Source organism: Rutidosis leptorrhynchoides, chromosome 7, assembly GCF_046630445.1.
Source record: "Rutidosis leptorrhynchoides isolate AG116_Rl617_1_P2 chromosome 7, CSIRO_AGI_Rlap_v1, whole genome shotgun sequence".
NCBI classification, from domain to species: Eukaryota; Viridiplantae; Streptophyta; class Magnoliopsida; order Asterales; family Asteraceae; genus Rutidosis; species Rutidosis leptorrhynchoides.
The window spans coordinates 140,131,195-140,154,825 of record NC_092339.1 but is presented as its reverse complement, the minus strand read 5'-3'; the positions used below and the strand labels follow the sequence as shown (position 1 = coordinate 140,154,825).

General features: G+C 34.7%; 1 protein-coding gene across 3 annotated transcripts; it reads left to right on the top strand.

Annotated features, from left to right (window-relative positions):
• Positions 1 to 2,262: 2,262 nt before the first annotated feature.
• LOC139856813 (uncharacterized) lies at positions 2,263 to 3,903 on the top strand. 3 transcript variants are annotated; one of them, XM_071845520.1, is made up of 4 exons: positions 2,263 to 2,611; positions 2,708 to 2,795; positions 2,902 to 3,063; positions 3,410 to 3,903. In XM_071845520.1, the coding sequence occupies exons 1-4, from the start codon at positions 2,582 to 2,584 to the stop codon at positions 3,772 to 3,774; spliced, it is 645 nt and encodes a 214-aa protein (XP_071701621.1). In that variant the 5' UTR covers positions 2,263 to 2,581; the 3' UTR covers positions 3,775 to 3,903. The 3 variants fall into 3 exon arrangements, with proteins under 3 accessions (XP_071701621.1, XP_071701619.1, XP_071701620.1); XM_071845518.1 differs by having other exon boundaries at positions 2,703 to 2,795; XM_071845519.1 differs by lacking the exon at positions 2,902 to 3,063 and having other exon boundaries at positions 2,703 to 2,795.
• Positions 3,904 to 23,631: the final 19,728 nt, after the last annotated feature.

Sequence of the window (23,631 nt, the reverse complement as noted above, 5' to 3'; positions counted from 1 at the left end):
TCATCTTCATCTCTGCAAACATGTACGCAATATTAGAACCTGTACGAATGCGCTAGTGGTTTTATATTTATATGCATTTGTACTATTCCTACCCTTGCCATTCGGTGCGACTATGGCCGGACGCAGGTTCTTCCATGGCCAATGCGCGGATATGTTTCCTAACCGCAGCATCACATTTCCATACGAACGGTGCACCAGTTGTGCGTTGGCACACTCCGCTAACAGCTTTCTTTCCTCATCGTCAAGGGTGGGGGTTTTGTTCACATCCTTTGCCATATTTTCGCACCAGATAAGAGTTTGCGGAAAACTGGCCGCAACAACAGTTTGGTCAATGAAAAAGAAAGTTTCTTTCCATTGACCCGCATTCGATTTGGGGGTTTTTGTGAAATTTTGACGGGCGAAGAAGGTAAACCACGATTTGTGGTGGTTGGCTAGACGGTATAAATGGCAGAAGACCTTCACTAAGGGAACCTTGTTGAGTGCAGCGCACCACATTTCAAACAGCACAATCTTTCCTATCGCATAAGGGTGTAGTTGCCCTAATCCTACGCCGAAGTGATCTAAAACGCCTAGAAAGAAATCCGACGGGGGCACCCTAAAATTACCATGCTTAAACGCATGCTCGTATATGGCTACCTTCTTTTCTAGTGGTGAATGAGCACGTTGGTTAGACAAGGGTGGCACCGGATTGTACTGTGCTAGCGGCGGGTATTGTTTCACTAACGAATCAATGTGCCTCTGCTCTATAATGGACTCTACACTATCTACATAAGTCTCGCTAGCCTTAGTCATTTTCTATAGAGTGTTTGGAGAATTACTAACCTTCGGGAGTAGGCCGGAGTATTCGAGATTTGATCGGAATTGAAAAAGGCAGCGTATTGGAGAAGCAAATGGCAGGAGAGTAGAAATGAAGGTGAAGGGCGTCTATTTATAGTGTGGATTGGAAGTCTTGGGGTGAAAAGGTCTCATCCTGGCTGTACACGTGTTACGCGATCAACGGGTGGCATTTTAAGTGCGCGCGTGGATGTCAGTTGGGTATGGTTACCTATGAGCGCGTGGCTGACACGCGCCTGCCAACTGCCACTTTACGTCTTGTCAGCCGAATGGTCTTCTGCGACAGTGACAGGCATTAAATGACCTCGAAACGCACGCGGAACATTGAATGCTAGCGGTTTTCTTGTTTTTTTCGCTTAATAGTTTGATGTCATATGTCTTGCGTCATATAACATCAAACTGGGGGACATAATGATACCGCAACCCGCATGCGCACCTCATATATATGCAGGCGCTTACTAGTGTGCGTATGCGTGTGCTTGTGTGCGTTATGCGGTATGCGGATTCGTATTTGATGCATTTGTTCTCGGTACAGCGATTACTTGGCTAACAAGTAAATATCTTTTCCATAATTACATCCGTGATTCGGGGGAGTTTGTTATGGAAAGGATTGCAAATATCTCGGATGGTTCTAGAATTAGGGTTTGCCTATATATACAAACCCTAACTATCATTCTAAGGATCATCAAATTACGTAACTATCATCTGCCACACGCCTTACGCAATTAAGCATCATTCTTCGTCTTTTCAAGGTTAACAGGTTAGTTCTTCATTAAACTAGCACCTACAACCTTATTTGGGGCCTTCTAATCAGCGATCGCTATCAAAGGTGGACTTAATCACTTGGCCACCCCGCCGACATCATCATGTCCGCCAGGGTTATTCACGATAGCCGGACCGGAGAGCCTTGTTCTAAGATCCTTAAACCCCACTAACGCATTGAGCAGACATGTTAAACCCTATGGTAAAAATATGCATGATCAATATCATATAAATAATAAATAATCATTTATTATATAATCACGATAAAAAAAGACAGCCAATTTAGTTTATACTTATAAGAGTTGTTTGATATATTGAATAAATTATTGTTTCTTAGTTATGTTAAAATCATTAACGCTAAACTATTTTTTAGTAAAACTATATATAGTTATGTACTAAAGAAAATTTTGTTGACAGCAGAGGGTGAGTTGCCTCAATGCGCGGCTGACCACTCTGCTTGTTTTAAATATTTTAGGTGAAACAGTAAAAACTATGACGAAAATATCAATTCCTTATTTAGAAGGAATACAAAATACATGCTTAACTCTTAATATATGCTAACTCTTATCAAGGAATACAAAATATATGCTAACTCTTATCATTATCCTTATCGTTAACAGGATCGCCATCCTCTTTCCTATTTTCTATACGTATCTGAGAGTATCGAGAGGATATTACGTAATCTTAATTAAGATGGCTTTTTTAAAATATGGAAAACAAATCATGCGATTGCCAAGATCGCAGCAACAATTAGGTTTCGAACATTGCTTAACATTAAAAACAATTCATCATCATCATCATCATCATCATCATCATCATCATCATCATCATCATCATCATCATCATCGTCGCGTTTTCCTTGCTAATTATAACACCATTGCTAATCCAGACGACAACACCAAAAGTGAATCGGAATTGCCACCAAAACATCCTCTATTTTCCAACGGCTTCTTTACTAATTTATTCAGGAAGTTGGATCCTCCTTATGTTCCTCTTAGCCCTACCCCTGTCCAACGTATAATACAATTGTTCTTCTCTCTATTTTTATTTATTTTTTCTTAAATAATATTAATACTAATATACATAATTATTGATGGATGCATCAGTACAGGTTTTGAATATCTGGAAGCTTGTAGAAAAACTCAAGTCTTGTCCGGAAGAAAATGCTCTGGTCAATGAAATCAGACGGTTATACAAAGGTTTTTTTTAATTTGTTTATTATCAGTTATCAATTACTATCATCAGTTATTAACTTTAATATGGATAAACAATTAATATGATGATACATAAATCATAAATGAACAGATATGCTTAGTAACCTTTCAGATGATAGCATAGTTAAAGTTCTGCATGAACTTTCGAGAGTAGGAGATTCACCGCCGAATCCTCCCCAGACTGATCATCCGGTCTACCTATTCAATGACTTGGTTGATCACTTCCCGACTTATATAATCCCTTCCATTCAAGGTTAATTATTATTAATTACTCCCTCTGTCTCGTCGTCTCATCTTAAGTGTGATTTTTCAAAGTCTTCTTTGTCAAATTTGAGCTTAAATATTTTTATTTAGGCTATATAATATTTGATAGAAATTATATGAAACAATTGAGTTTTAAATGTATTTCATTCATATAATTTTCATCAAATAGTATATATAACACAAATAAAAATATTTATGATCAAAGTTGACAAATATTTTTTTTGAAAAGTCAAAAATGAACACTTAAGAGAGAGTAGTATTTTTATTATTACTAGCTTATTAGATTGGAGAAATTACTATTGTATGTGTTTTGTCATATACATGCAATCTATCAGATATAACGGTTGACGTGGTTGAGGCGGAATATCGGCACCTACTTGGTCGAGACATGAAAGTGATTGTTGAGCCTACAATGGTGCGTGTTGTTGCTGACGTTTATGATCTTAAAAGGTTTGAACTAGGTGTGTTTGTTGTTGGTGATCTTGCAGAGGTAACTGGGACCGGCAAAGATGACCGTCCCGCCATTCGCTTTGATCCAATCCCTAAGCAGATAGTTAAAATCCCAACCTTTCCTTTTCTTCATTATAAGGTCACTGCTCTCATCTCACGAGGCCTACTTAATATTATATTTCACCTTGTTGATAAATCTGAAGTCACCAACAAACCCAAGATTTACGAGGTTAAAATCGGCCTCCAGTAGCGATTTCAAACCATCCTTATTATTATTATTAGTGTCACGTTAATATCGTTTTGATTCAGGACATGTAGCTTCTATAAGTTGAATCTGAATTTTATGGTCTCGTCTATATCTAATTAACTACTTGTTTAATTTAGTTTAAAATTCTGATTACCACCTACTTTTTTTTTTCCTCATTGTATTTTTGTTATGCATTATTGTTATTAGCAGCAGATTATGTCCAACTTATTTTTCTAGTTTTGAACGAACCCTACATATCAATTGTTACATAGGTAAAATAGATGTACATTGTGCATTCATAGTTTGTGTTCCTATTGCATTGCATACCATGATCAGCAGGTTTCTTGAGCCAGCTTTTGGGGCATTTACAGGTTTTGTAATGTAAGAGTTGGAACTCGACTTAGAAATTTTTTTTTTTTTTTCATATTAATAAGTAATTAATTAAAAGAAGAAACACACAAGTACACAACCCCTAGCTGCCGCATTCTAAGATTTGAAGAAATGCAGATATTTCGTCAAGTGAAAGCTTATAATTATTCGTCATGTGCATCCATGTGGTCTTCTCGATTAACAGTGAGTCGGGTTGAAATTTATCTTTCACATGCTTTTTTTAGAGCTAAGCATGTTTTTCCTAACTTTACGACATACTTGTTGACTATGAGATACAACAAAACGGGCTGCCAAACATGCTACTCCTATCATTGCCACGACCATTTACACCCAACGTGGCTAGAATAGACAACCTAAGAACAGAAACCAACAAGCTGCTTAACAAAACACTCGACCTTTGCAGCAAATTCTAACAAGTATCCTCGTACTCAACAAAATGCCAGATATTCGAACTCACCTTAGGAACTCGTCTTACTGTTAAAATACAATGCAAATTTAGAATAATATGGAATTAGTAAATGTATATGGGTAAAATATATAGATATTAATATGTATATGAAAAATATCTAGATATTAAAATGTATAGAAAAATCTAGATATTTATATGTGTAAGAAATATCTAGATATTTATATGTATAAAAATATCTAGATATTTATATATTCATGGAAATATCTAGTTTCTAGAAACTTTCATGGAGTAGTATAAATATAGGTGGTGGGTTCATTTGTGTAAGGTGTGAGTAACTGAAGTGTGAAGTAGAGAAGAAGTAAGAAGTGAAGAAGAGTTAGAAGTAGAAGTTGTGAAGAAGTAAGAGTGTGAGTTGAGTCCATAATATTGTAATTGTTTCTTTGTATTAATAAAAGTGTTCTTTGTTAAATTTCCCGGTTAAGCCTTAGTTCGTGTTTGAGTTCTTAGTGCACTTGTGTTATTTTTATTATATGGTCGGCTCTGCCGCCTAAGTGATATATGGTCGGTTATACCGCCTGAATGATATATGGTCGACACTGTCGCCTAAATATTATTGTGCACTAAGGATTTATAAAATTAAAGGCTAACCAACGTCAAAGTGTTGGTCTAGTGAGTGAGTATAACCTAGGTCCTCTATAGTGGGTGTGTTGGGCTCGTCGAAGCTTCCAACAATTGGTATCAGAGCGGGTCGTTCGGGACCATTGCTAGTGGAGGTACTCATCGGTAAACGTTGGACGTTTACATCGACTTGTTTTCACCAAGGCTCTAAAGGAGATTCTGTCGGAGCACAGTTAGGAACTGTGAAAGCTCATCAGTCTGGGACCAAGCTTATTGGACGTTGGACGTCATGATGGCTGTGAGGACCCGTCCTTATCCCCCTGGACGAAATCTTCAACATTTGGTTCCATCGCGATGATTGACTCCAAGTAATGTCCTTATCATGAGTAAATGCACAGCGGAAGACTTAACTCGTACCTGAGAATAACATGCTTTAAAAAGTCAACCTAAAGTTGGTGAGATATATAGGTTTGTTGCTAGCAGCGTTATAACTATGGACCACAAGATTTCATGTTATACATAATACACTCCTCGTGTATGAAAAAGTCGTTGAGCACTTGGTAACCATACTTAACATTTAAATCATCGCAGCATATTCTTAAATAATCGCTACACCGTACCAAGTGTAGTATACAGAAACGAAGTACTGTGCAACCGTTGAAAACTGGTCGTCCAGCCCGGTTGGGGTTGTCAGGCCCGATAGATCTATCAACAGGATTCGCGTTTACGCTCCTCACGTAAATATTAGCTACCAAGTATAAAGAGATATGCCATGGTACAACTCAACGTAGAATTTATATTTTTGATCACTTGTGTCCATAACATAAATCATTTATAAAAACAGCGCATGTATTCTCAGCCCAAAATATTTAAAGTTTAAAAGGGACTATATACTCACCATACTGTATTTTGTAGTAAAAATACATATAACATCATTGAACACGTATAAGGTTGGCCTCGGATTCACGAACCTATATCATATATTTATATATATTAACACACATAATTGTAATCAAACATTTTATATATATATATGTATATATAAACCTATTAGTTATATCATTTTTATTTTAATAACCTATATGTTTCATATATTCATTTTATATATAAAAATATAAATTTTGTTATGTTATATGTATTAAATATAAATTTTGTATATATATCGTTTGTTCTGTTAAAATTATAATAATACTAAAATTATATTAGTAATGATAAAAATAATAATACTTATACTGATTATGAAAATGACAATTTTAAATAAAAATACGTTTGTTAATAATAATAATTTTTAAAATAATAATTTTTAAAGATAATACTTAATATTTATAATGATAATACTAGTATTACTAATAATACTTTTGATAATAATGATACTAGTAACAACTATCATAATAAAAATAATTATAATGATAATAATAATAATGGAAATAATAATAATATTAATTATACCTTTATAGTATTAAAATGGCTAAACTGTCCAAGACGGGACTCGAACCCACGACCTCTCATTTAACATCCACACCAAAACCATCTAACCATATGATCATTCTTGTCTTAATTTGTTCGGTTAATTATTTGTTGTGTCCGAACAGTTTCCTCTTCTTTAAACCCAAATCATCATAATCATCTAATCTAACCATCATCATTCGTAATCTATCATCATCATCTCTTATTGTACTATCATTATCAAACATCATTATCCTAATTTATGCGTTACAGTAACACTTTCAGTATCGTAATTATAACAGATAGATTACTGGCGAAAACATAAATGTATTCAAGATACCAATAGCTTGAATTATGTTTCTAGTCCATTAACCATCCTAAGCTCGGCCCAAAATTTGAATCCATGGCCCAACAGTTAATTGGTGTTCTCGACCTGGAACCAGAAACAGGAACCAACAAATGCAAATACAATATGTCGGCTTCTTTTTACCAATCACAATCGAACTTTTAGGGTTTGTCCCTACAATATTTAGTGGAGATAAAGTAATTGTAATTTACTTCCAAATGAGTTTGCTTTATATCCGAAATTATAGCCATCGAATAAAAAATGGCAAGTTGCACGTATTTGGAAATAGAAACTCTAAGTTACATCGCTGTAAAACAGCTGTCACAACCATACCTCATCGATTATCATTATCGTCTACTATATCATATCGTTGTCATCATCATTCCTTTTTAATATTCAAGTGGATGTTTATTAATAAAAACTTTATATTACGCAGCATTAACATACCACTTTATTAGTTTTGTGGTTTAAATAGATTAGAGACGGATCAGTGAAAATCACAGCATGTATTGCAACCGTCTTCTTCGTAAATGAGATTGTTGCAGGTGCTGGATGATTTAAAAGTGTGATGTGTAGGTGTCGATGGTAGTGGCGTATGTAGGAGGTGATGGATACGATTGAAAAGAAAGGTGGTGATTATTTGGTGGGTTTGTAATGGTGATGAGTGAAGGTTCCATGTTGGTGATGGTTTTCGAATAAAAGGGAGAGAAGATATGACGGATATGGAATTCATGGTGATTGATGGCGTATAAAGATGGTCGATGGTTGTGAAATTGTAAGAGGAGGATGGCGGCTAGATAGCTATACATGGTGGTTGTTTCGGTTACAATTATTAAGAGAGGGTGATAGTTATATGGCTGTGTTGATGGTTTTGTTCGATGATGGTGGTTATAGGTCTCGGTTTATCAACAACAAATGGGTTTTAAAGTTCGAAAAGTAGCAAGACCCGTATAGTACTCGGTGTGGTTGTTCGATTTGAGAAGGGTGATCAAACCTTACGGTATGTGGGTGATGTATGGTGGTGATCAAACATGATGATCAAGGTGGCTATTTGGGTGATGGACTTATGGTTATGTGGTGGTTTAGGTTGATTTAAAGATGGTAGTTGTATCACGAAACAAGAAACAGAAGAAGAGATATGAAAGATGGTGATCCGTATGGCGGTTCGGTTCAAGTAATGGAGAGTTGTTTAATGGTTGATGAAGTGTCGGGAATGGTTCTTGAACGGTTTTCGAATGGTGGTGAAAGACGATGGTCGTTTGATGTATTGTTCGAATAAGAAATGGCAAACAATAATAGCTATGATCGATGGTGAAGTTTGATATGAAGAAGAATTAGAGAGAGAGATGGAGAAGATATAGAAAGATGAAGATATTGGTGTAAGGTTGAGTTATATACAATAATAATCGAATATTCGATGTAACAAATCCTTTTGTTTGTATTCTGAGTTGATTCAGATGTTTTAACAAATTGGAGACAGGATTCAATCAGGAGAAAGAAACAAAAAGATAGAATACAAAGAATGATGATCCGAAATTGATTCTCATTGTACAATGAGTTGAAATCATTTGATACAGCTTGCAGATAGAAACAAGGATAAATTACAGTGTGAAAATGATAGCAAATTGAATATGTAAAATATCTGTATTTATATATGTCGATACCGTATTTATACATTTACATATATGTGTTCATATATTTATCTATATATATATATCTGTATTTGGTATAACTATATATATAAGTATATATTAAATATATACAGAAACATAATAATATTAGTTATATACATATTAATATTAAGTATTAATTTTAATAATAAAGAAACTAATAATAATTATAATAATAACAATAATAATATTAATAATATTAATAATAATATCACCACTTATACTTATCAAATATTTATATATATGTATATACTTTATTTTAGAATTATTTAATATTAATAATACAAGTATTAATATTAACAATAATAATAATGAAGGTAATGATAATAATATTAGTATATCAATTATATATTCACGTTTTTATTTACAAATAATTATTCGTGAATCATCGGGCATAGTCAAAGGGTATTTAGTCATCCGAATATAGATTTCAAACTTTTCTAGACTTAACAATACACATTTTGCTTATCGTGTCGAAGACATATAAAGGTTAAGGTTTAAATTTGGTCGGAAATTTCCGGGTCGTTACAGTACCCACCCGTTAAAGAAATTTCGTCCCCGAAATTTGGCAGAGGTTGTCATAAATAACAATAGGAATGTTTTCATGACGAATATAAGGTAATAATAGAGTTTTATCATTATTGGAAGATATGGATAAAACGATTCGATCATGTGAAGCGCACGAGTGAAGTTATCACAAAAGAATGAAATGAGTGAATATGGAATTGTTTTAACCGATGATGTGATTAGGATTGATTTCCAAAATTTATGGAATTTAAAGAAAATCTTACGTAATGAGATTTGTTTTTTTTTTTTTTTTTTTTTTTTGACGATCAGAATCTTCTTTGATTTAATGTGGCAAATCTGTTTCGATTTCTTTGTCGGATACTTCGCTATAAATCCACTCCTTCGTTTCCTTATTTCCATATCCCATATCTTCTATTCTTTCTCCTTAATTCCTACTTTAAGACATTTGCCAGTATGCTTCATCCCATTCTAATCCTTGATATACTCTTAATTTTTACATCTGCTATCCTTCTTTTTCATCTGCCACCAGAAGAGTCTATTTACTTCTACCATACTCTCGCGTTGATAGTGTTTCTAGTTTTCCCGTGTCTCTATATTGCTACCGGCATTGATATACACGGTTTGTAAATCCTGGGTGGTTGTTGAGTTTGATATCTCCCCTTATACTTCGATGCTCTTGTTTCTGTTTTCTATAATCATTGTCATTCATAGTTAATACTTTCTCCTTTTTGCTGCGATCTATACCCCAATTTCTATTTTGGGACTTTGTCCCTTCGTTTCTTCTTCCAGTCCTTGAGTCAAGCGATCAATAGTTCGGAATTCGTAGGTATGAAATTCGGGAATGAGCATAGCTAATGCTCTCAGAAAGAAATGGTAATGGTACGATTTTGATTTATCAAATTACCAGAATATCCAGGAAAAGATAGAACTATCAAGATGATATGTTCCTAATACATTTCGGAATTGGATAGAATGTAAAAGCCGTGTAACATGGCACATGATGACGGTACTGTAAATCATCATGCTTCATTAGAAACTTAACATGACTTACTGTAATATAATGAAGTTTATCAAGTTTCATTATATTATACTAATTCATGCATCAGTTCCCAACACTACTTCAGAATATTCCTATTTTAAACTCGAAGGTTTTAGAACTTAGAAACTAACACAGTTTCTTTTATGTTGTAACGCAGATGTTACGGAGAGATAAATGATCCCAGATAAGAATAGTTGTGAAAATATCTCCAGAAATATGGAGAATATGTATAACGGAAGATATGAAGATATCTTATAATATCTAAGATAAGATAATGATGATGAAGAATATCATCTTGAAAGGTTTAGAATAAGGAGTAGGGTTCTTACTAATAGTTTCAGCAGGTACTGAATCATTTAAATCCTTTGAAGGCAGGTTCAGTCCTTGTGATTTATCTACATCCTCCTTCATACTTTGCTCAATCCGTTTTCCAGTTCCAACCCTCCTCTTTTTCTGGGTTTTACCAACACACTGTACTTCATCATCAAACTTTTGACTGTTAAAGTCGTTTACAGTTTTTGCTGCTTCATTAGCATTTCAAGAATTAGTTCGCAGTTCAGGGTGTTTTTCAGAAACTTTACATTCAGGTAAGAAATTCTTAGAGATAAACGTCATAAGTATAGCTGGAGAAGTTCTGCCAGATTTTCAAAATACGACTTGCGGATTCCGCCAAAGGGATGCCGAGCTGCTGGTACATGATGTCGTGAAAGGTTCTCCAGTAACGACGGCGAATGGACAACGTATTTATATCGAGATGATAATAAAACTAGTTTTACTGAGAAGTTCAAGTGGAGCTGTGATAAAAGTGGCTAATTTGGAAAGAAATTGCAAAGTTATTTTGGGTAATAACAACACTAAAGGAATTTACACTGCTACGTGTTGACTCAGTTTCCGAGAGTTTTCAGGTGCATAACCATATGCAGGAATCTTTCTTCCGTAGACGAGGTGCGACTGGTTCAACTTCTCGATCGAGGCGTTTTCAAGAATCGTGAAAAGTTGTGAATACAAATTGTAGTCGCCAAGATACGAATGAGGTTTAAAATAGAATCAAGTGGCAAACTTGAAGAATTATTTAGTTTCATATGTTATAATCAATATTTTAATTTATTTTACTTGTCCATAGTTAGCAGTCTATTAGTCCGATTGTCCAATGGTCCAATAGTTCAACAGTTCAATATATTCATATATAATTTAATATACATAATTAATACGTATCGTGACCCGTGTACCGGTCTCAGTATTGATCACAACTCAAACCATATATATATTTTGGAATCAACCTCAACCCTGTATAGCCAACTCCAACATTCACATATAGAGTGTCTATGATTGTTCCGAAATATATATTTAGATGGGTCGATATGATAGGTCGAAACCTTGCATACGTGTCCCGTTATTTAAAATGCGTAAAATAAATAAATATATATCATGACCCATTATACAACGTATTGTCTCAGAATTATTCCGACGTATTGCTGTACATGTGTCCCGACAGTATGTACAGTGCAGAAATTAAAATTGCGAGAATGTAAATTGCGATAAATTAAATGTTAATCAGTTAGCTGGGAACAGTTAGCCGGAACAGTTAGCGTGGATTCCTATCACAATTTCAATTAATTAATTCGTTTGTTTCTAACACTTTTTATTTTCGTCCAATGTTTTCTTCATTATGCCACTTGTTGGATTCTGATAGGTCAAAATCCAAATATGAAATTTGAATAGAAATGGTTATTCTGTGGTGAACGGATACGTATATCGGTAGTGTAAGTAGGATAGTAAATGATCGTTGAATCAGATTCGAAGAATGTACAGTGTAACTTATTAATGTGAATTCTAAATATTCCTCGGGTACTACCCACCCGTTAAAATATTTTCATCATTAACAGTTTGTACGAAAGAATTTTTAATTACAATCTTTATGAAAATATACTTGCATATATTTTTTTCTTCAGATGTAATCATAGATTTAATGAGTCAATAAAATGTTAAACTCATCAGGTTTATTGTTAATACTAGATTACATAATCTCTAAAGCATTAGTGATTACTTAGTCGCCATATTGAACGAAGGTAACGAGGTAGAATGGTACGTAAATCGAAGATAATCGATGTAGAACGATATGTAGAACGAAAATAAAGTGGATAGAGCGATACGTAGAACGGTGATTATACTCGAGGTGTAATTTGTGACGTTGAGATTTACGACGTGGTTGTGGTTTGAGGGTGATAAGGATACCATTGACGTTGATGATGGTGATATGGATTATGCTGCTGGTGCTGCTGCTGGTGTTTGTAACCTCCGCACCAGATTCTCCAAAACCATTACTCGAGCATGTAGTTCGTTAACTTCTTATATTATGTCAGGATGATTGACGATTGAAACGAGCGGATGAGTAAGATTCGAAATGTATAATCGTGACAGGATACTCTAGAAATGAGAGGGTAAAGGGTTTCTCGAACAGGTTCGCCGGTAAGTGCTTTCAGGTTCATTGCCAAGAGAAAATCGATGAATGGAATGGATCTTCGATGTGAAATGATTTTCGAATATAAAATGATATTCTAACTTCATAGAATATCTATATATAATACTAAAGATTTCGTAGACTACCGAGGATTTTACGGCATATGTCAGGCAAGTCTACAGATGCGCTAAGATATGAATTATCAGATACGCTGAGATATGAATTTTGTCTATACACTATCGATGCACTAAATGCAGTAAGACGTGTCTAGACTTATGAATGATAAGCAGACAATTTCCTAGGGATAATAAGCAGATAATTTCTGACTAGATGTGATAAGCAAAACTTTTTGACATGTAGACACGGTCAAAGTCCAGACTCATTAATGTATCCTAACAACTACTAGTCAGACACACTAATGCAAGACCTGGTTCACTAAGACCACCGCTCTGATACCACCTGTGAGGACCCGTCCTTATCCCCCTGGATGAAATCTTCAACATTTGGTTCCATCGCGATGATCGACTCCAAGTAATGTCCTTATCATGAGTAAATGCACAGCGGAAGACTTAACTCGTACCTGAGAATAAAATGCTTTAAAAAGTCAACCTAAAGTTGGTGAGATATATAGGTTTGTTGCTAGCAGCGTTATAACTATGGACCACAAGATTTCATGTTATACATAATACACTCCTCGTGTATGAAAAAGTCGTTGAGCACTTGGTAACCATACTTAACATTTAAATCATCGCAGCATATTCTTAAATAATCGCTACACCGTACCAAGTGTAGTATACAGAAACGAAGTACTGTGCAACCGTTGAAAACTGGTCGTCCAGCCCGGTTGGGGTTGTCAGGCCCGATAGATCTATCAACAGGATTCGCGTTTACGCTCCTCACGTAAATATTAGCTACCAAGTATAAAGAGATATGCCATGGTACAACTCAACGTAGAATTTATATTTTTGATCACTTGTGTCCATAACATAAATCATTTATAAAAATAGCGCATGTATTCTCAGCCCAAAATATTTAAAGTTTAAAAGGGACTATATACTCACCATACTGTATTTTGTAGTAAAAATACATATAACATCATTGAACACGTATAAGGTTGGCCTCGGATTCACGAACCTATATCATATATTTATATATATTAACACACATAATTGTAATCAAACATTTTATATATATATATGTATATATAAACCTATTAGTTATATCATTTTTATTTTAATAACCTATATGTTTCATATATTCATTTTATATATAAAAATATAAATTTTGTTATGTTATATGTATTAAATATAAATTTTGTATATATATCGTTTGTTCTGTTAAAATTATAATAATACTAAAATTATATTAGTAATGATAAAAATAATAATACTTATACTGATTATGAAAATGACAATTTTAAATAAAAATACGTTTGTTAATAATAATAATTTTTAAAATAATAATTTTTAAAGATAATACTTAATATTTATAATGATAATACTAGTATTACTAATAATACTTTTGATAATAATGATACTAGTAACAACTATCATAATAAAAATAATTATAATGATAATAATAATAATGGAAATAATAATAATATTAATTATACCTTTGTAGTATTAAAATGGCTAAACTGTCCAAGACGGGACTCGAACCCACGACCTCTCATTTAACATCCACACCAAAACCATCTAACCATATGATCATTCTTGTCTTAATTTGTTCGGTTAATTATTTGTTGTGTCCGAACAGTTTCCTCTTCTTTAAACCCAAATCATCATCATCATCTAATCTAACCATCATCATTCGTAATCTATCATCATCATCTCTTATTGTACTATCATTATCAAACATCATTATCCTAATTTATGCGTTACAGTAACACTTTCAGTATCGTAATTATAACAGATAGATTACTGGCGAAAACATAAATGTATTCAAGATACCAATAGCTTGAATTATGTTTCTAGTCCATTAACCATCCTAAGCTCGGCCCAAAATTTGAATCCATGGCCCAACAGTTAATTGGTGTTCTCGACATGGAACCAAAAACAGGAACCAACAAATGCAAATACAATATGTCGGCTTCTTTTTACCAATCACAATCGAACTTTTAGGGTTTGTCCCTACAATATTTAGTGGAGATAAAGTAATTGTAATTTACTTCCAAATGAGTTTGCTTTATATCCGAAATTATAGCCATCGAATAAAAAATGGCAAGTTGCACGTATTTGGAAATAGAAACTCTAAGTTACATCGCTGTAAAACAGCTGTCACAACCATACCTCATCGATTATCATTATCGTCTACTATATCATATCGTTATCATCATCATTCCTTTTTAATATTCAAGTGGATGTTTATTAATAAAAACTTTATATTACGCAGCATTAACATACCACTTTATTAGTTTTGTGGTTTAAATAGATTAGAGACGGATCAGTGAAAATCACAGCATGTATTGCAACCGTCTTCTTCGTAAATGAGATTGTTGCAGGTGCTGGATGATTTAAAAGTGTGATGTGTAGGTGTCGATGGTAGTGGCGTATGTAGGAGGTGATGGATACGATTGAAAAGAAAGGTGGTGATTATTTGGTGGGTTTGTAATGGTGATGAGTGAAGGTTCCATGTTGGTGATGGTTTTCGAATAAAAGGGAGAGAAGATATGACGGATATGGAATTCATGGTGATTGATGGCGTATAAAGATGGTCGATGGTTGTGAAATTGTAAGAGGAGGATGGCGGCTAGATAGCTATACATGGTGGTTGTTTCGGTTACAACTATTAAGAGAGGGTGATAGTTATATGGCTGTGTTGATGGTTTTGTTCGATGATGGTGGTTATGGGTCTCGGTTTATCAACAACAAATGGGTTTTGAAGTTCGAAAAGTAGCAAGACCCGTATAGTACTCGGTGTGGTTGTTCGATTTGAGAAGGGTGATCAAACCTTACGATATGTGGGTGATGTATGGTGGTGATCAAACATGATGATCAAGGTGGCTATTTGGGTGATGCACTTATGGTTATGTGGTGGTTTAGGTTGATTTAAAGATGGTAGTTGTATCACGAAACAAGAAACAGAAGAAGAGATATGAAAGATGGTGATCCGTATGGCGGTTCGGTTCAAGTAATGGAGAGTTGTTTAATGGTTGATGAAGTGTCAGGAATGGTTCTTGAACGGTTTTCGAATGGTGGTGAAAGACGATGGTCGTTTGATGTATTGTTCGAATAAGAAATGGCAAACAATGGTGAAGTTTGATATGAAGAAGAATTAGAGAGAGAGATGGAGAAGATATAGAAAGATGAAGATATTGGTGTAAGGTTGAGTTATATACAATAATAATCGAATATTCGATGTAACAAATCCTTTTGTTTGTATTCTGAGTTGATTCAGATGTTTTAACAAATTGGAGACAGGATTCAATCAGGAGAAAGAAACAAAAAGATAGAATACAAAGAATGATGATCCGAAATTGATTCTCATTGTACAATGAGTTGAAATCATTTGATACAGCTTGCAGATAGAAACAAGGATAAATTACAGTGTGAAAATGATAGCAAATTGAATATGTAAAATATCTGTATTTATATATGTCGATACCGTATTTATACATTTACATATATGTGTTCATATATTTATCTATATATATATATCTGTATTTGGTATAACTATATATATAAGTATATATTAAATATATACAGAAACATAATAATATTAGTTATATACATATTAATATTAAGTATTAATTTTAATAATAAAGAAACTAATAATAATTATAATAATAACAATAATAATATTAATAATATTAATAATAATATCACCACTTATACTTATCAAATATTTATATATATGTATATACTTTATTTTAGAATTATTTAATATTAATAATACAAGTATTAATATTAACAATAATAATAATGAAGGTAATGATAATAATATTAGTATATCAATTATATTTTCACGTTTTTATTTACAAATAATTATTCGTGAATCATCGGGCATAGTCAAAGGGTATTTAGTCATCCGAATATAGATTTCAAACTTTTCTAGACTTAACAATACACATTTTGCTTATCGTGTCGAAGACATATAAAGGTTAAGGTTTAAATTTGGTCGGAAATTTCCGGGTCGTTACAATGGCAGATCTTGCAAGTACGAGCAGTGGAATCAAGAGTCTCAATAACCACAACTATGGTTATTGGCGGACTTGCATAGAATCCTACCTACAAGGACAGGATTTATGGGAAATAGTTGCTGGTAGTGATACAACGCCTTCACCGAAAGAAAATGCCGAAGCCTTGAGAAAATGGAACATCAAGGCCGGGAAGGCTTTATTTATATTGAAGACTACAATCGAGGAGGATCTATTGGAGCACATCCGTGACGAGAAAACACCAAAGGCAGCTTGGGAAACTTTTGAAAAGTTGTTTTCAAAGAAGAATGAAGCACGCCTCCAGCTCTTGGAAAATGAGCTCGCAGGTATCTCACAAGGAAGTCTATCTATTTCTCAGTATTTCACCAAGGTGAAATCTATTTGTCGTGAGATATCTCAACTTGCTCCTGAAGAGAAAGTGAGTGATGCAAGGATGAAGATAATTATCATCCATGGCTTAAGATCCGAGTATAATGGATTTATAGCCGCTGTGAGAGGATGGCCTGCTCAACCATCATTAATAGAGCTGGAGAATTTATTGGCTAATCAAGAGGCATTAGCCAAGCAGATGAATGAAGTAACCATAAAAGACGGAGAAGATGCACTCTTCACCAATAAGAAGAAAGCAACATCTCGAAGACAAGAGGCGATGAAAGAAAGTAAGACATATGGGTGGAAGGGTCACCTAAAATCAAAAGTCAACGCTTCAGGGGGAGCTCAACAAGGAAGAAGAGATCATCGCCAACAATACGGGGAAAATGATAAGAGAAAGAATGGTGAATGCTTCAATTGTGGCAAAAAGGGTCATTTTGCTCGAGATTGTAGATTCCCTAAAAGACGAACTTTCGAAGGAAATGTGGCCGCCACAAGAGATGAGAAGAAAGAGGTCACATTCGAAGCAACCATTAATGAGGAAACATGGGATGCAGAAGCTGGACTCTCTGTTGAAGCTGACATAGATGATCAAGCTCTTACAACAACTTTAAAGTCAAAAATAAACTACAAAGATGATTGGATCATCGATTCTGGGTGCTCAAATCATATGACCAACGATGGGACAAAGCTGCAAGAAATGGAGGATTACAAAGGAAAGAGAGTCGTGTTGACAGCCAACAATTCAAGGTTGTCTATTTCTCACATTGAAAAGACAATAATTCCAAATGAAGGCGACTCTCAAAAGCTCCAACTCGAGAAGGTGTATCTTGTCCCTGGCCTAAAGAAGAATTTACTGTCAGTACCACAATTGACAGCATAAGGGAATTATGTGCTCTTTGGACCAGAAGATGTGTTCGTATTCAAGAGAGTGAAGGTGGTTGGCAATCCAATTATGCAAGGAAGAAGAATAGAGTCGGTCTATGTACTATCTGCTGAAACAGCATATGTGGATAAGACTCGAAAGAATGAGACGGCTGATCTTTGGCATGAACGTCTTGGGCATGTGGGCTACAACAAGTTAAAGGAGATGATGGTGAAACACATAGTAAATGGGCTTCCTCAAATTGATATCCGAACAGATACAATATGTGCTGGATATCAATTTGGAAAAGCTCACCAATTGTCATTCAAGGAGTCACAACATCAGTCCAAGACACCACTAGAGCTCATACACTCAGATGTCTTCGGCCCAGTGAAACAAACATCACTTGGAGGTATGAAATATATGGTGACATTCATTGATGACTTCTCAAGATATGTGTGAGTTTACTTCATGAAGGAAAAGTCGGAGACTTTTCTGAAGTTTAAAGAGTTCAAGAACAAGGTAGAAAGTGAGCTCAATACTAAGATTCGATGCTTACGCACAGATAATGGAGGAGAATATTTATCAACCGAGTTCAATATCTATCTTGAGAAGCATAAGATCAGAAGGCAATTAACTTGCCCTAATACTCCACAACAGAATGGAGTGGCAGAACGTAAGAATCGTCATCTTGCTGAAACCTGTCGAAGTATGCTTCATGGTAAGAATGTACCAGGAAGATTTTGGGCCGAATGTATGAGGACGGCTTCATACGTGATTAACAGACTCCCACAAACAAAGTTGGGATATATTTCACCATATGAAAGATTATGGAAGATCAAGCCAACCGTCAACCATCTCAAGGTTTTTGAATGTGTATGCTACGTCTTCGTGTCAGATCATCTACGAAGCAAATTTGATAGAAAGGCAATTCGGTGTATTTTGTCGGTTATGATGAATCAAGAAAAGGATGGAGATGTTGTGATCCAAATAATGGAAAGTGTCATACTTCAAGAAATGTGGTATTTGATGAAGCTTCTTCATGGTGGTCACCTCAAAAGATAGAACTTCCAGATTCTCATGGATTAGAAGAAGTTCCAGAAAAAAAAGAAGAACGTAAAGAGCACATATCAGATCCAATTAAAGAAGGAGATGGGTCATACTCTAAGGAAACGAGTCCATGGAAAACCAGGGTACATCAATCTACATCCGAAGAGGTTCGTCCAAGCCAAATGGATGTCGAGGAGCATGTACAAGAATTATGGAGATCTACAAGGCCGAGGCAACCTAATCCGAGGTATGCCAATGCTGCTCATGTGGATGAATCAATACCTATTGAGCCTTCCACTTATGAAGAAGCAGCACAAAGTCAAGAGTGGCAGAAAGCAATGGAAGAAGAAATTAATGCACTAACAGAAAATCAGACATGGAATTTAATTTCAAAGCCAAAAGATGTAAAACCAATATCTTGTAAATGGGTTTACAAGGTGAAGACTTGATCAGATGGCTCCATTGAAAGGTATAAAGCTCGACTTGTTGCTCGAGGTTTTTCGCAACAATATGGGCTGGATTATGAAGAAACATTTAGTCCGGTGGCGAAAATCACAACAATTCGAGCTCTACTAGCTTTAGCCACTAGCAAATCTTGGAAGTTGTGGCAGATGGATGTCAAGAACGCTTTCTTACATGGAGAACTTGACAAAGACATTTATATGGAGCAACCAAGAGGCTTTGAGAACAAGATCCATCCTGAGCATGTCTGCAAATTAAAGAAAGCACTATACGGCTTGAAGCAGGCTCCAAGAGCTTGGTACGGGAAGATTGGCGAGTTCTTGGTACAAAGTGGTTTTACAGTTGCTCCTTCAGATTCTAGTTTATTTGTGAAACACGATCAAGGAAAACTAGCCATAGTGCTAGTATATGTGGATGAATTAATCATCACGGGAGATCACTATGAGGATATCCAAAGAACAAGAGAGAATCTGTCTATCAGATTTCATATAAAGGAGCTTGGAGAACTCAAACATTTTCTTGGACTTGAAATAGAGCAGAAAAGAGAAGGATTATTTATGGGACAACAGAAATATGCGCGAGATCTTTTACAAAAGTAAGAAATGCTTGATTGCAAACCTATCTCAACCCCAATGGATCCGAATACAAAACTACGGGCAGATGAAGGAAAAAGTCTTCAAGATGTTACCATGTATCGAAAGATGGTCGGAAGTCTTATTTATCTCACACTAAGCCGGCCAGACATATCTTATGCAGTTGGAGTGGTTAGTCGATACAAGAGCAATCCGAAGAAGTCTCACCTTGATGTTGTACGACGCATCTTAAGGTATGTTAAAGGCACTATTAACTTTGGCATTTTGTACAAGAAAATAAAAGAATGTCACGTGACTGGATATTGTGACGCTGATTACGCTGGAGACTATGATACACGACGATCAACAACTGGATACATGTTTAGTCTTGGATCGGGAGTAATATCATGGTGCAGCAAGAGACAACCAACTGTATCCTTATCAAGCACCGAAGCAGAATATCGATCAGCAGCATCAGCAACACAAGAAATTACTTGGTTGAAGCAGCTAATGGAAGATCTTCATCAATCAACAGATTATCAAGTAAAACTTTTCTGTGATAATCTATCAGCTATTCGATTAGCCGAGAATCCAGTCTTCCATGCAAGAACAAAACATATAGAAGTGCACTATAACTATGTACGCGAGAAGGTCCTTGAAGGGGAGATCAAGATGGTGCCAACAAAGACAGATGAATAAGTTGCAGATATATTCACCAAGAGCCTAAGTAAACCAAAGTTTGAAAAATTCAGAGAAGCACTTGGAATGGTCTGCAAGACATCGTTGGAAGAAAATTTGCATTGAGGGGGAGTGTTAAAATACAATGCAAATTTAGAATAATATGGAATTAGTAAATGTATATGGGTAAAATATATAGATATTAATATGTATATGAAAAATATCTAGATATTAAAATGTATAGAAAAATCTAGATATTTATATGTGTAAGAAATATCTAGATATTTATATGTATAAAAATATCTAGATATTTATATATCCATGGAAATATCTAGTTTCTAGAAACTTCCATGGAGTAGTATAAATATAGGTGGTGGGTTCATTTGTGTAAGGTGTGAGTAAGTGAAGTGTGAAGTAGAGAAGAAGTAAGAAGTGAAGAAGAGTTAAAAGTAGAAGTTATGAAGAAGTAAGAGTGTGAGTTGAGTCCATAATATTGTAATTGTTTCTTTGTATTAATAAAAGTGTTCTTTGTTAAGTTTCCCGGTTAAGCCTTAGTTCGTGTTTGAATTCTTAGTGCACTTGTATTATTTTTATTATATGGTCGGCTCTGCCGCCTAAGTGATATATGGTCAGTTATACCGCCTGAATGATATATGGTCGACACTGTCGCCTAAATATTATTGTGCACTAAGAATTTATAAAATTAAAGGCTAACCAACGTCAAAGTGTTGGTCTAGTGAGTGAGTATAACCTAGGTCCTCTATAGTGGGTGTGTTGGGCTCGTCGAAGCTTCCAACACTTACAGCAGAAATTTGCATCACACATAGGAGTTCTGAAATCTTGCTCGTTTCTTGTAAGATAACAATGTCAAATCGAAGGCTCATTTCACCACTGACCACGTCATCTCCCTCATAGATTCTTGACACACGCAACTCGCAACATATAACATCGGACACCAATAACCTCCAATCATTCTCAGGTTATGGCATAATATGGTTTTTACCTTACTGGGATGGAGATTAAATATCGGGTTCTTAAAGGGTTAAAAGTGGGCAGTTTTGGGTAAATGGTGGTGGAGGTTGAATACTTGAATACAACTCTTTTTGGATCAAAAAAAGAGTGGGTGATGGATCAAGCACACGATTTTTGGACGAACCTTGGATCTTTACGGATAGGCTAAAAGATGTTTTCAAGCATCTGTACTGGGAGAAGAATGCTTTGGTCAGAGATCGATTCGAGTGGAGTGGGAAGGGATGACTTAAGATATGGAATTGGGTGTGGAATCTATGTGGAAGAGCGATAGGAGAATTGGATGAGATCTCTAATCTACTAGACTCTTTAAATTTAGTGGCAGAAATTTTTACATAGCGGGCAAGGAAAGATAGGATTTCAATCCTTATTGAGTTAGATAATCGAGGGATAGATTTGGATTTCGTAACATGCCCCTTATGCAATGACGATATAGAATCGTTTGAACACGCTTTGATAAAGTGCAAGATAGCCGAAGATATATGGAAAAGACTTAATAAATGGTGGAATCGTGAAGGAGATTAGATCCTCGACATTGGTGATGCTTTCGGGAGTGACGAAGCTCAAAGACTTTCCATATTCAAGATTAAAGATATAGGAAGCGTTAATATAGATATCCGGGTATCTAATATGGAAATCCCGTAATCTAATGGTGTTCGAGAAAAAAAATGTTGGAATGGTTTGGTTGTTTGAAATGAAATATAGATCAAGAGTTTTGAATGGATTGTTAATCGAGCTAAAAATTAAACATCGAGTGGCATAATTAGCTTTCAAATCCGAAGATATATTTATCTCTGTAAGAGTGCTCTTATCGGTCCGCCAGTCACCCGCCGTTGCCCCTCGCCGTTGAATGGCGCTGATATTAGCGTGCCGTCAGTCATCTTCCGTTCAGTGATCGTGCTTCACTTTTTCATCCGATGATTTAAACAAGAACGTGTATATAGCCGTTATTTTTGCTTCCAACGGATATATTTGCAACATATTCAGTTTTTATAATATTTTTTTTTTCATTTTCAATCCTATATATACAACACTCCACATCTAAACATATACACATTAAACCATTCAACACACTCAAATATTACAACACACTCCATATTACAACCTACTACAAAAAATGAATAACTTGTATCTTAACGATTACGATTTCGAAGATGTTATGGAATGTGACGACCCGAAAATTTTCGACCAAATTTAAACTTAATCTTTATATGTTTCCGACACGATAAGCAAAGTCTTTAATGTTGAGTCTCGAAAATTTTGGAACTATGTTCATGTATTCAATTACCTTCGACCAGTTTCGACGATTCACGAACCATTAATTGTAAATAGATGTGTGTGTGTATATATATATATATAAATGGTAATTGAAAATATAATTTGAAATATTATATGTTATTGTTATTAAAATTTAATTATGTAAAATAAAATAAAAATAGGATATTATAATAATTATTATTTAAAATATATCTATATATATAAATAAAGTATATTAAAAATAAATATTAAATGATTGTAATACTCATTTGATGTCCCGATTAATATTAAGTAAGTTAAATTCAAACTTATATGATTTTAAAATAAACGGTGATTCGAAAATGAGTTCTATAAATTTTAGGCTTACAAGAAATGTATTTAGGAACTATTTGTTGAATTTTAAAACTTTTTATATTTTACTTGGGGTTGGGAGTGAATAATTAATGTAATTTTTATTTAATAATTAATGATCGAATTTTACCATAATGACCAAAATAAATAAATATAGCTAA